Source organism: Anopheles bellator, chromosome 1 (assembly GCF_943735745.2).
Source record: "Anopheles bellator chromosome 1, idAnoBellAS_SP24_06.2, whole genome shotgun sequence".
Taxonomy (NCBI): Eukaryota; Metazoa; Arthropoda; class Insecta; order Diptera; family Culicidae; genus Anopheles; species Anopheles bellator.
In genome coordinates, this window is record NC_071285.1 from 52,389,213 (window position 1) to 52,400,593 (window position 11,381).

General features: G+C 50.7%; 1 protein-coding gene across 1 annotated transcript; it reads right to left on the reverse strand.

Annotated features, from left to right (window-relative positions):
* Positions 1 to 4,156: 4,156 nt before the first annotated feature.
* LOC131215822 (PR domain zinc finger protein 8) lies at positions 4,157 to 5,683 on the reverse strand. Its single transcript, XM_058210218.1, has 2 exons — positions 5,565 to 5,683; positions 4,157 to 5,492 (listed from the first exon to the last, which is right to left on the reverse strand). The coding sequence occupies exons 1-2, from the start codon at positions 5,681 to 5,683 to the stop codon at positions 4,157 to 4,159; spliced, it is 1,455 nt and encodes a 484-aa protein (XP_058066201.1).
* Positions 5,684 to 11,381: the final 5,698 nt, after the last annotated feature.

Consider the following 11,381-nt stretch of genomic DNA (forward strand, 5'->3'; position numbering starts at 1 on the left):
GCTGGCCGTCTCCGGCCGTCGGCCGTTCCACCCCAGCGTGGAGCCACTTGTGTGCGGCCACACAGGACACGACGGATGCGCTGCCCCGACATAAATCCCTGTCCAGTGAATCCCTCCCGAGCGATGAGCGGCTACAGGCATACGCCTCCGTTGACATGAGACCGAGGCTCGCCCGGCTCTGTTTGGTGGAGGTTTATGATTTTCTTTTTTCCGGATCGCCTAACGGAGGGCCCGTCGTCGTCCTGCCCGGGAAAAGCTGGGACAGAATTAAAGAGGCGGTGAAATGATAAAGCACTGAATAAGTCACTGCGTGTACCGGAGTGGCTGGGTCCCGGTAATCTTCTGGCCGTGCTCGGGAAAGTTTACTTAATAAATCTTCCGCCAGTGTCGCCATCAACGCTGAGGGACGGTGAGGGGCCCCCTTTGCGCCAGGATGTATCAGGATTCGGTGCGGACGGGACAATTGTTGCTTTTGGCTGAAGTTTTCTTGCGGGCTGCGGTTGCGGATCACTTCAGCGAACAAAGCAAATTTTCCACTGTCTTGGCACCGCGACGGTGCTTCCCGTTTTCCCGGGAAAAGGGCGACCCAATTGGGTAGCAAACGAGTGTGACTCCCCCTTCGTGATGGTGGGCGCAGGACATGAGTGAAAATCTGCCGAAATAATGTGTGACGTGTTTGTTTGTGGCACTTTACAACTTATTGACAATAATTTTGACCGTGCCACGGACTGGTTAAGGGTGCCTTATGCCGATGGTGTCTACTGTTCATTGCGCTTCAAAGTGTTTGAAAGTGTTGGGTATTGTAATGTTAAGGGCTTTTGTTTACAGAATTTGTTGTTCATTGATTTATGAATAAATATTAATCCAATAAATAGATGTGAACAGCAAAGCGTATTAAAGCTAACTACTAGTGATTGTGAACTTTTCGTCTTTTTATAATTTTCATGATAAGACAATCCTCGTTGCAGAAACGATTAAACATAAAAGAATAACTAAAGCATTGAAAATGCTAATCATTCAAATAATATACAGACAAAAATTGAACATTAAAAAATATAGATATTATCCATCGAAGCTCCCCAATAAAAAATGGGCCACGGGAAAAAGCGAACTGGCCACCCTTGCGGACGACCGAGTTTTCTCCGATGCATCTATCTTCGGTCGGTGGCGAACGCGATAAGTAATGCTCACCACAAGAACCGTTGACGAGCAGATTGCCCGAAAACCGGCCCAAAAACCCAACGCCGCGGAGGTTTGCTGGCGTCGACCACCGGTCTCACTAAAACATAGCCGCCTTGCGAACTTCCGAAAGCCAAAAACGCAAATCTAACCCGACATATGCCGAGCGCGTGACATGCCGTTGGAACCCATTTTTGGCACATGCGAATTTTTCCTCAGGCAAAGTCGGCCGGTCGGGCCATATTTCCTCGCTGGGCGCTGGGCGCACACAATTCGACATATTTTCCCGACTGTTCGGTGTGCATGTGGAAATTTTAGTTTTTAATAATTTTAAGTGGTCCATCGTTCATCGAACGCGACAGACAGTTGCCATCATCGAACGGGCCCACCCTATCGGCGGGCGAGATGTCGGCACGGCATTCTAGTAACACTTCCGTCCGTCTGTCCCATCGACCCACCCTGGCCGTGGCTGGCGCCCACAAACACATATGATAAACTATAATTTTGATATATGAAATCTGCCACCATCCGGGTCCGCGCGCCGGGCGCGAGTAGCTAATGTTGCGAGAGGCGTTGCGTTTTTGCGTAGAACCCGTGGCCGATTTTCACGCTCCCGGGCCCCGGGGATGTGGCTGAACCGGGGTGGCGGCAATCGGGGTTTATCGCCATGGTAAACAAGAAAGCATATTCTCCATCAGCAAAATTGGCAGCACCCGTGGAACATGTGGAATATGATGGGGGCTGCAAATTTTTTTGCGTTGCTTTGCCGCCAACTACCTTCCGCATCGGCCGCGCTCCTCTAGCCACTGGTCGGCCTCGCAATGTCAATATTTGTCCCCGGGACCGGCTGTCGCAGAAGCAACAAAAAAAAAAAAGCGGGGGGGGGCAATTTTCTGAACCAAAGCATCACCGACGATCGCTGGCCGTGCCGGGCGAAGGAAGCATTTAGCAAATGAAAATTTAACTACAGCAGACGGATGTGTGCGTAGACGGAAAACCATGAAGTGCTAATAGGATCGCCGACGCATAGACTGATTGACGGGTGCGTAACACATGAGTAACATATTTATTTCGTGCAACGCAGTCTATGTGTTTGCCGAGAGACTGAGCACTCCGGACCGGGCTAGTTTTGGCAGCTAATCGGAGGATTTATCCACTGATGGTAAACAGACGAAACCGACCGGTGGTGGGGTTGGGACGAAGGACTTACTTACAGGCTTTAATCGGCAATTTTCATTTAAACGCTCGTTACTCGGAAAACGCATCAACTCAGGAAAATGCTCTTAATGCGTCTAACCGTGAAAGAAATGGGCCAAATGTTTTTAAAATAAGCTGTTTTTCAACTTCAGCTCATTTTAGTCATATTTATAGCGTTGATTGTGACAAAACAGAGGAAAAAGGTCTCCGGTTGAACCGGTTCGGTTACTAATTATTCCTTCAAAAAGGTGGCATAAATTCATATGATTGAAATGGCCATAATGTTCAAAGTAATGTATTAGGTAATGTTTTACCATATTCAAAAGTAAGTCTGGGTAGGCCAATGTATGAAGGAAGCAAAGAACTGATTGCCAAAAGGTAATAAGTACTTGTATCCACTGTAGCTGTAGCCGCCACTTAACTTTGAACCGTTTCGATTTCTAAAACGATCCGTAAAATAATAGATTGCCAAAAAATAGTTCAAATAGTTTCTCACCAAGGTCCTATCGTATGTAATCCCCTAACCAAGATCCTATCGTATGGATCCTATGTGTCACCAGTTCATTCAATTGGCCCAAAATCAACCGAAAAACTAATAATTTAAAGTTCCAACATTTGTGCCGCACTCAAGGAAACTCATAATTTACAGGAAAATAGATGAGTTAAATTGGTTCCGCTTCGCAAATGGTGCAACCTATTGTTTGCCCGACAGTGTCCTGCCCAGCCGCCGCCCCCGTCGTCGTCGGTTTGATAAATGGAACCAGAAGCGACAACATGTTAATGTAATCCACGGCCATTCGGCCAACCTCGGCCATTTAATCGTGCTTCGCGTAATGAAAACGCTGCGGTCCGCCTTCCACGCGGAAATCGGGAATAAACCAGGACCTCGCCACGCCACGCCGCCACGTGATGATTTATGATGATCCGTTCGTCCGGTTCCACATACCCGCCAACACTCCAGTTCGGTGGGCTTTATAATCGAATTTCGGATGTGCTCCGTGATAAGTGCACGCCGCCGGGAGGTGATCATTAATAAAAATTATCCATTCCACTACGATAAGACAACATTTATTAAATACAGTTTTTTTTGTGGGATCGATTTTGTGTTCCGCTCCGCTCCGGTCAAACAGTTTTCTTGGTACAAGGACTCTTCTTTCTGGGGGCTTTTTGCGTTTCTGCTCTACTGGCGAATTCCGGGGGTTTTGTAAGTACGTTTAATATCACATTTGAAATAGCTAATACGTAAATTCAACATGTTTTTGTTTACACATTCCCTTCCAATTTACGGTGCAGAAGGACGATGGAGTGCCCGGGATGTCGGGTGGAAAATTGAAGTGCGAGTTGAAGAAGTTCGCGTATGGGTGTGGGTCTATAGCTTCCATTCCGTCGCGTGTGAAGTGCTGCTTGCAAACAGGTCCTTCGGCCCGCGACACACACATACACACTCCCCCGAGCACTGGCCCCGCCGTGTCGGTCTCGCCTCAATTTCCCGTTTTTCGCACAGCTTGAGTCCTGCCGGCGGAACAATAGCCGCGGCAGGGCCCTTGCTGGAGACGCTTCGCTTGTTGAGAGGCGAAAGGATTGCGAAAGGGGGCTCCGTGCGTTGATTAAAACATATTTTAATCGACGGAACATCCCAGTCCCTGCGCCCCGCCCGCGTGTGTTTGAAGTACGCGTCCCGGCGTTTCACGGACGGAGGGGTTCCGATGCGTTCCGAGAATCCTGACAGATGGTTTGCCGATTTGCTGTCGGCTTTGTTGGCCACAGCGGCCCGCGCCCTCTATGCCAGGCGTCCGGACGGCACACCGGGGAGCAGACCATGCGGATGCTGGTCCACCGAGCGTTTCGAGCCCTTCCCGGTCGTCGTCTCCAGCAGGTCGCCCGCCTTGTCCTGGTGGGCGGTCATGTGGCGCGTCAGGTGGTGGCGCTCCCGGAAGCTCTCGTTGCACACCGGACACTTGAGCTTATCCTCGCGCTTCCGCCGTGCCTGATCGTGCACCTCTCGCTCGCTCTTGTGGTGCGATCGCATGTGATAGACGAGATCGCTCGTCATCCGGAAGCTGATGTTGCACTTGGCGCACACGTTCTGGGCCGACAGTGTGAACGTGCTCATGGCGGACGGGAGCAGCGTGGAAAGGATGGCGGCGGCCGCCGGGTTCCGCATCAGCCCATCCACCTCGGGAACGGGTGGGGTACCACCGCTCGCTCCACCGAACGGTCCTCCGATCGAGAAGTGCGGTCCGGTGGCGGGGAAGTACGCAGGGTGGGTGGCACTGGCGCTCGGGTCCTGCGGATCAAGCGGAACAGGACCCGTCGGTCGGTACAGGAGGCCGACGGGTCCGTGCGTCACGTGCGCCGGATGTTTTCCGAGCACCGGCGGCGACGATGGTGACTTCCCGTGGAGAGGATCGTCTGGTCGGGCCGGAGGACTTCCGGCTGGGGTGAGGAACGGTCCGTACTCGTACCGGAAGCCGGACGAGTGCTGTGACCCGGGGCTAAGCGATATCGGTGGGCTCGTCGAGGGACAACTGTGACGATCGGGACTGAGCGGTGGTGGTCCTGGCGAATCCGGCACTCCGAGGCTGGCGGCTACCTTCGAGAAGGCACTGCGCGGTGGGTCGGCGAGATCGGGCGAAGCGGTCAGTGATCCCGGGCCACCGCGCGGAAAAGGACCTCCGCCGGCGAACGGTTCGTAGAAGCGGGCCCCCGGGAACAGGTAGGCCAGCCGTTCGGTTTGCAGATCGCCCAAGCTGCCGGCCGGATGGACGGTGTGTGAGGCAAGAGGTGGGCGCCCCAGCCCGGTTGCAGCAGCTGCTGCCGCCGCCGCCTGTAGAACGTCCGGTGCAAAGTGGTGCCGCTCAACATCGGTCGACGTCGGTCGGATCGGACTGAAGCCACTTTTGTGCGAGAGATCCTCGGACCGTGGTTCGGACTGGGTCGAGTCACTCTCAACGTCGATCGTCGGTGAGGGCGGTGCCTGTGGTGGGACGGGTGCGGGCAGGAGGTGCCTCTTGGGGTGCTTCCCCCGGGCCAGCTTCTCGTCCGGCATCATGAGGAACGCCACGTCGAACGATCGCTTCCCGGATGTCCGGCTGCCCGGGAGCTTTGCCACCGGACTGTGCGCCGGTGGCAGATGATTAAGCGGATGATGATGGTGGTGTAGGTGGTGTTGGTGCTGGTGCAGGTGCTGGTGATGGTGGTGATGCTGCAGATGGAGATCTGCTAGGGGGCCTCCCGAGGTCGATCCGGGACTACCCGGTGTCACCTTGACACCGTTCATCCGCGACTGTTTGATGTCCATCGTCATGGTCAACGGTCAGCTGGTCAAAGAACCCCAAACACCTCACACTACGAACTCCGGGACCCTGGCACCGTGGATACTCGATTGACACTCCGACAATTATTCGCACAACGGAATTCACCACCAAGGGAACCAAGCGAAACGCGTGTAAAGTTCGCTGTAATGCCGTCACGAGCACGAGCCGGAACTCAACCTGTTCGCGGTGAATGCTGCCGTAGAACTGCGCTTCGCAGATCCGCTCCGCGGTGTCCTTATGCTGGGAGTGGCGCCAGCGAGTGAGTGCGACGGCACCGACGGCCGGATTGGCATCAAATCAGAAACATATCGTCGCCGAGCCGAGCAGCAAGCACAAATCGGGCACATAAAATGGTGAATCCCCCGTGTCCTTCGGTCCACAGGATGTGCCCGAAGGGGCGAGCGAGAGCGAGCGCGAGAGTGAGCGAGCGAGACCCATGCCGGTAATGTACATAAACATAGGGCGAGCGGAGCCACAGCATAGGGTTGGAAAATATTGTCCCTCATCATTTTCTCGACATTTGCCGTGCGCCGGGTCCTGCTGGCTGTCTGTGTTTGTGCCAGTAGGCACTTGTTACGATGCGAGCGAGCGAACGAGAGGGCGCAACACGGCCAAGTGGGAAATCGGGAAAGTTTTTGGGGAAAACTCACCTCCCATACGCAAGCGCGCGATTCTGCTTCGTCCTTTTCTTCCTATTCGCGTTCTTCGGCGCTCGGCGTACATATGCACGGGATACATGAGATGGAGAAGCCTACAATATGAGGTGCGTTTTATGCGAGAGGTCCTTCTTTCGCGAGGACGCCCGAGAGCTCCATCGACGGCAGGGCGAGAGTCCTAACGTCAGCATATTTCACCTCCAGCCCTTAATCCAATGAAAGAGTGAGAGATGAGCGAGCGAAGGAGAGAGCGACTTTGTGTTGGAGCCCATGGCAACGGGCTCCGGTGGCTTTTCGTGGAGCGCTCTTTTCCATTCCACTTTTTTGTCGACGCCAAAGTCCTGCCAAGGCACTCCGTTTTGGGGCCCATTTTCTTTTCGACGAGTCGAGCAGATTTTATGTACGAATTACACACAGAGGCCACCCGCGCCTCGCAGACATAGCAGACATTTTCTTTTTCGGGCAGTACGGCGCTCTATGTACGGCATCGTGTCTCTCGTTCGCTCCCGCGCGGCCGACGCCATGACCAGCTCCTTGGGCGTGAGTGTTTTGAGAAAATTTTGAAGGTGGAGCATCGTGGAGAGCATATTCTGCGCGTGTGGTGGATCCCGCGAGCTTGGGTCCTCGCAGGACGCGGACTCGGATCCTGATCCTGGCGACCGGGGGGAGGGGGTTACTACTTTATGTTCTAGATCTGTTTCGCTGGTAGTGAAAATGTGGCAAATCGGTGGAAAACATGTTGTTTCTATACATCAACCAGAAACTCGCTCTCGGAGGGCGCGTGTATGTGTGTGTTTGAACGTTCCGAGCTGGACCGTATGTGGCGGCCGCGTTTTTGTGCTTTTTTCTCCACTGTCCGCTGGACCACCGGAAGGTTGTTGCGCTGTTGCTCCCTTTTTTATGTGCCCGAGCCGGCTTCTGCCTGTCGCCCACCGAAACTATGTGTATCGTGATCAGCATGTGAAGGAAGGATGCTGTGCCATACGAAGCGATAGAGAGGGGCAAACGGGCGAATAGAGGAGGACGGGTGCCATTAATGGCGAAAAATGAAGATTCCGCACATCTTGTGCATAAGAAATCAGGCTGCGGCCACTCGGCGCTCGGTGGAGGAGGGCCCAATGCGAAAATGGGCCCAGACACGGAACAGACGTGATGCACAGATTCTTCCAACCATAATCTAATAACAATTAGAAACAACGCTTGGCCATGCTCGGTTCGATGCTGGTCCTGGATGAATTTGTTCGCAAAAAGGTTGCCTTGGTTTTAATAATATGTACTGCATTTTTTATAGATTCAAAGGAAGAGGCTCAACGTTAGGCATATACGTGATGGTGGTTGTTGTACACTACGTGAACTATTACCATAATTGAACCATGAACCATGATCTGACTATTCTTTCATTATCAATGAAAGTTGTTTTTTTATGGCAGCCACAGCATAACAATTAGTTAAAACTATTATTGACTATTGTGATCGAAAGATTGTTGTTTCCTTTTTAGCAGATTGTTGAAGTTCGTTTAGTGTTTAAGTATAGTTATATTAAACAATTTGCAATTTGCAATTTGCACTTTATAGGTGACAAATGTTGTCATTACAAATCAAATTATTCGTATGGAGAGGTTTATTATTTTGTTTATGTTGTGTTATTTTTGGCTAAAGTTGTACGATGGCCGTTTAAAAAGTAGTGCGCACATGTTCCTAGCAGACAAAGTAAATAAGCTCCAGAAGGGCGATTGCTAGCATGTGGAAGGCATGGTCGTGTTGTGAGGCTATGTTAATGCGAATTAAACAACGCAAATCTGTAACTGCTGAGAAAGTGAATCACAATGAGATTCATCGTTTGTGAGTAAAATTTCGTAATTTCGGACGTCCAATCACTGTCTCAGACAATATTTAATTATCTACCTAATCGCTGTCCCAGACGATAGATTAAAGACTCGCCCAAGATTTGATTTTAAATAACCGACCAAATGAAACGTATGGAACGTATGGAATTTGCGTCATTAAGGTCTTTTGTGTCTGACGGCAGTAGATCAATTTAGGATTTAAGCTGAATTTAAAAAAAATTCTTTGATTGTTTCATTTCTAAAAATGTATTCAAATTTACCAAGAAAGTGATAGAAAGTTACTCAAATTTGTTTGTTTCTTAATGAATAAATGGCGTTAATGGTACAGTGTAAAGCTTAGCTTTTTTAACTTGTTTTTAAATTAGTTTGCGATGATGAAACGACTCCAAAATTGAATTACACCCCTTCGTGGAGAGAAACGTTGTCCTGATTGCTAAGCGGCCTTCGTTAAAGGCAATGTTCCATCACCAACCGATTGCGCCCACTTCACAACATCCAATAAGCACCAGTGCACAAATGAAATGTTTTCCATACTTGAAGTGCCCACAGCCGAGAAGTCTGCCCATCAATCAGGCAAGTATTTATCGGAGACGTCCGTAAAATCGACTCCATATGGTTCGTTCAAACAGACCACCCCTATAAAACAAAACACAAAAAATCCCATTTACTTCGTGCCGTGCCCTGGACCGTGGACGTCTTTTCCCCGATGGTTTGAAAACCCGTCAAACGCATCAGCGAAGAAAATGTTGAATAAATTCGGCGACCCGGACGCGGCCGCAAAAACGCTGGGCAAGGGAAAAACCACGAAAACCACGAGTGGGCCCCGGACCGATTATCGAAGGGCTGCGCAAGCCGCGCAACCACTAGTGCATATGTCAGGATTTAACTTCGTGCGGGTCTCGGATCGGAGACTGCAAGATGCCTCCGACGGCCGAGTTTTCCCTTTTTCCAGGACGATTTTTCAGGACGGTTTTTTGCCCTTTTCAGGCCAGCCTCAGGCCTCGCAAAGGGTCGCTCCCGAGGGTTGCACCGGCTCGCGTTGCGCTCTGGGTTAATCAGAATTAAATACCGAAGTCCTAAGTCTTGCCGGGGTAGCGAGCGAGTGCGAATGGCGCGTCGTTAATGGTCGAAAGGGAGTCGGAAATGCACGAGAGGGTTGCCCGGCCATAGCGACCAGGTCCGGGCCCGGGCCCGTTATCCTCCCGGGGATGCGGTTGCATAGAGAGATAAAATAAATGCTTTTATAAGCGATTTCGCTCTAATTCATGGCTACAGATTACATATGTGTTAACAGACGGTGACATGTGTGCTGGCTATCTGTTGCCAGAGTGCGCCTGGGTGTGCGTTTGTGTGTGCAGACGCAATTAATGTCTCCTGGCCGGCAAAAAGGATGCCGCCGCCGCCGCCGGAGGATCAGGTTATTTTTAAGGGACGGCCACGCCACTCGAAGCGGCCATCATTCTGCGGCAGGTCCCCTGGGTTGCTCGTCTGTTCCGGGGTACACCCGACACCCTCAGATTGCACAAACATTATTCACCTTGTTTTTGTAGCTCCCAACACGGCGCAGGGTGCAGCACAATGGAACGGCACATTCGCTCATTAGTGTCCTGTCGCTTTTTCGGGAAGCGTTCCGCGGCCCGGCCCGGATGTCTCATGGTCCGATGGGTGTTTGATGTTCACGTTTCACTTTTCTCCTCCGTCGGGGAGGTGGGATGGGGTGGCCAGCGAAGGGGTGCGACCAGCGGGAAACATATGGTCCGATTCGCGTCTGAGAGATGTCCGCAGAACGCGAAGGAAGTTGAACAGATGGTTTGGGATGCGCTCCCAAGGAGAGAGCGAGCGTTAGAGGTCAGGTTAGGTTTTGGCGGTTTAAAGGTTGCCGGTTCCATGTTGAATCGAGAATCGAACGCCTGATTGACCGAACCAGGCCCGAGTGCTTTGCCGTGTGACCAGCATCTGTTTGGATGCGTTAATTATAACACTTACGAACTCCAGTCGATGTCAGTGGTGGAAGAAAAACTGATCCAATATGTTAATGCCAACGGATGGATTTATTTCGCTGCGAGAGGATTGCACCAAACCATCGGAAGTACCTGATGAGTTCTATCCACTTGAGTTCATGTCTTCAAGTGTGTGTTTCAATTTATTCCCGCACCGGCTTGTGGTAGTACTAAAAGGAAATACTACAGTTAAAAAATAGGTTATACTGAAAATGCATGTGAAAATTGCTAGAGCAACGAAAACTATAGCTAATTTGAGATGGTGTTGAGTGTTTGTTGGATTTTAATTTGGCTTAGATTGAATCTTTTATTATTTTATAATTATTCATTACATCGTATTATTTAATAATTACTGTAGTTCATTGACGGCCACTAATATTTTAATGCTTTCACTTTACTAAAATAGCTGACTTGTGCGTATTTTATTTACTCCTTGTCAAAAATCCTTATAAATACGATTATTGAAAGTAAAATAAAAAACATCCTGAAAATCCCGAAAATCTCGAATCATTATCGAATGGTTGTCGATGTCCCTCTAACCCCGGTACTTGGCCTCGCATAAGTCACCCCTTTGCACGCCGGTAACCTCTTGAGAGCGGTGCCGGTTCGGTTCGCTTCCCCCATGCCTACGACCGCGCTATTGTCTTCGAATTTATGGCCTCGCCAAAGAGGGAACCGCCTGCCGCACGGCAGTTTTCCCCTCGCGGTGGCCGTGGCCACCTGATGAAGTGTTTTATTTACCGACCTGGGGCACTATTTAGAACACTTTAACTTTTGAACCCCTTTAACTGCGGCCCCCGGGGTCGCTCGATGGGATGATATGCGCCACCGACCTGTTTCTGTGCCGCGAAAAGCAACGCTCTAATTCGATAAAAGAACCGTTTATGAAACGCTTCCGAATTACGATGGTACGTGTAAAAAACGCCGTTGCTTGAAGTAGGTGCTTTCGAGACTTGCTGGAGATGCTTGACTCCGGCGCGAGCGGCATCGGAAACAGTATCGTGGTGGACGGATGCGATGGTTTTCCGATAATTACCTTGCATCAGGAAGTCATTAAGTTGCGTCGTTACACTTATGTTTGATCGCTGGCCCGCTGCCTGATGAAGATGACGTGAAGTGTTGTGGTTAGAAATGTTGAAGTGTTGTGGAACACTCTCCAACATGTTCTTTGAAAGTAGCCCCAAT

Excerpts from the sequence above, each read along its gene's own strand:
- LOC131215822 (XM_058210218.1), bottom strand. The coding sequence starts at position 5,683 with ATGACGATGGACATCAAACAGTCGCGGATGAACGGTGTCAAGGTGACA. Across the intron at positions 5,493-5,564 it reads CAGCATCACCACCATCACCA|TCCGGTGGCAAAGCTCCCGG; the intron begins GCACCTGCACCA and ends ACCGGCGCACAG.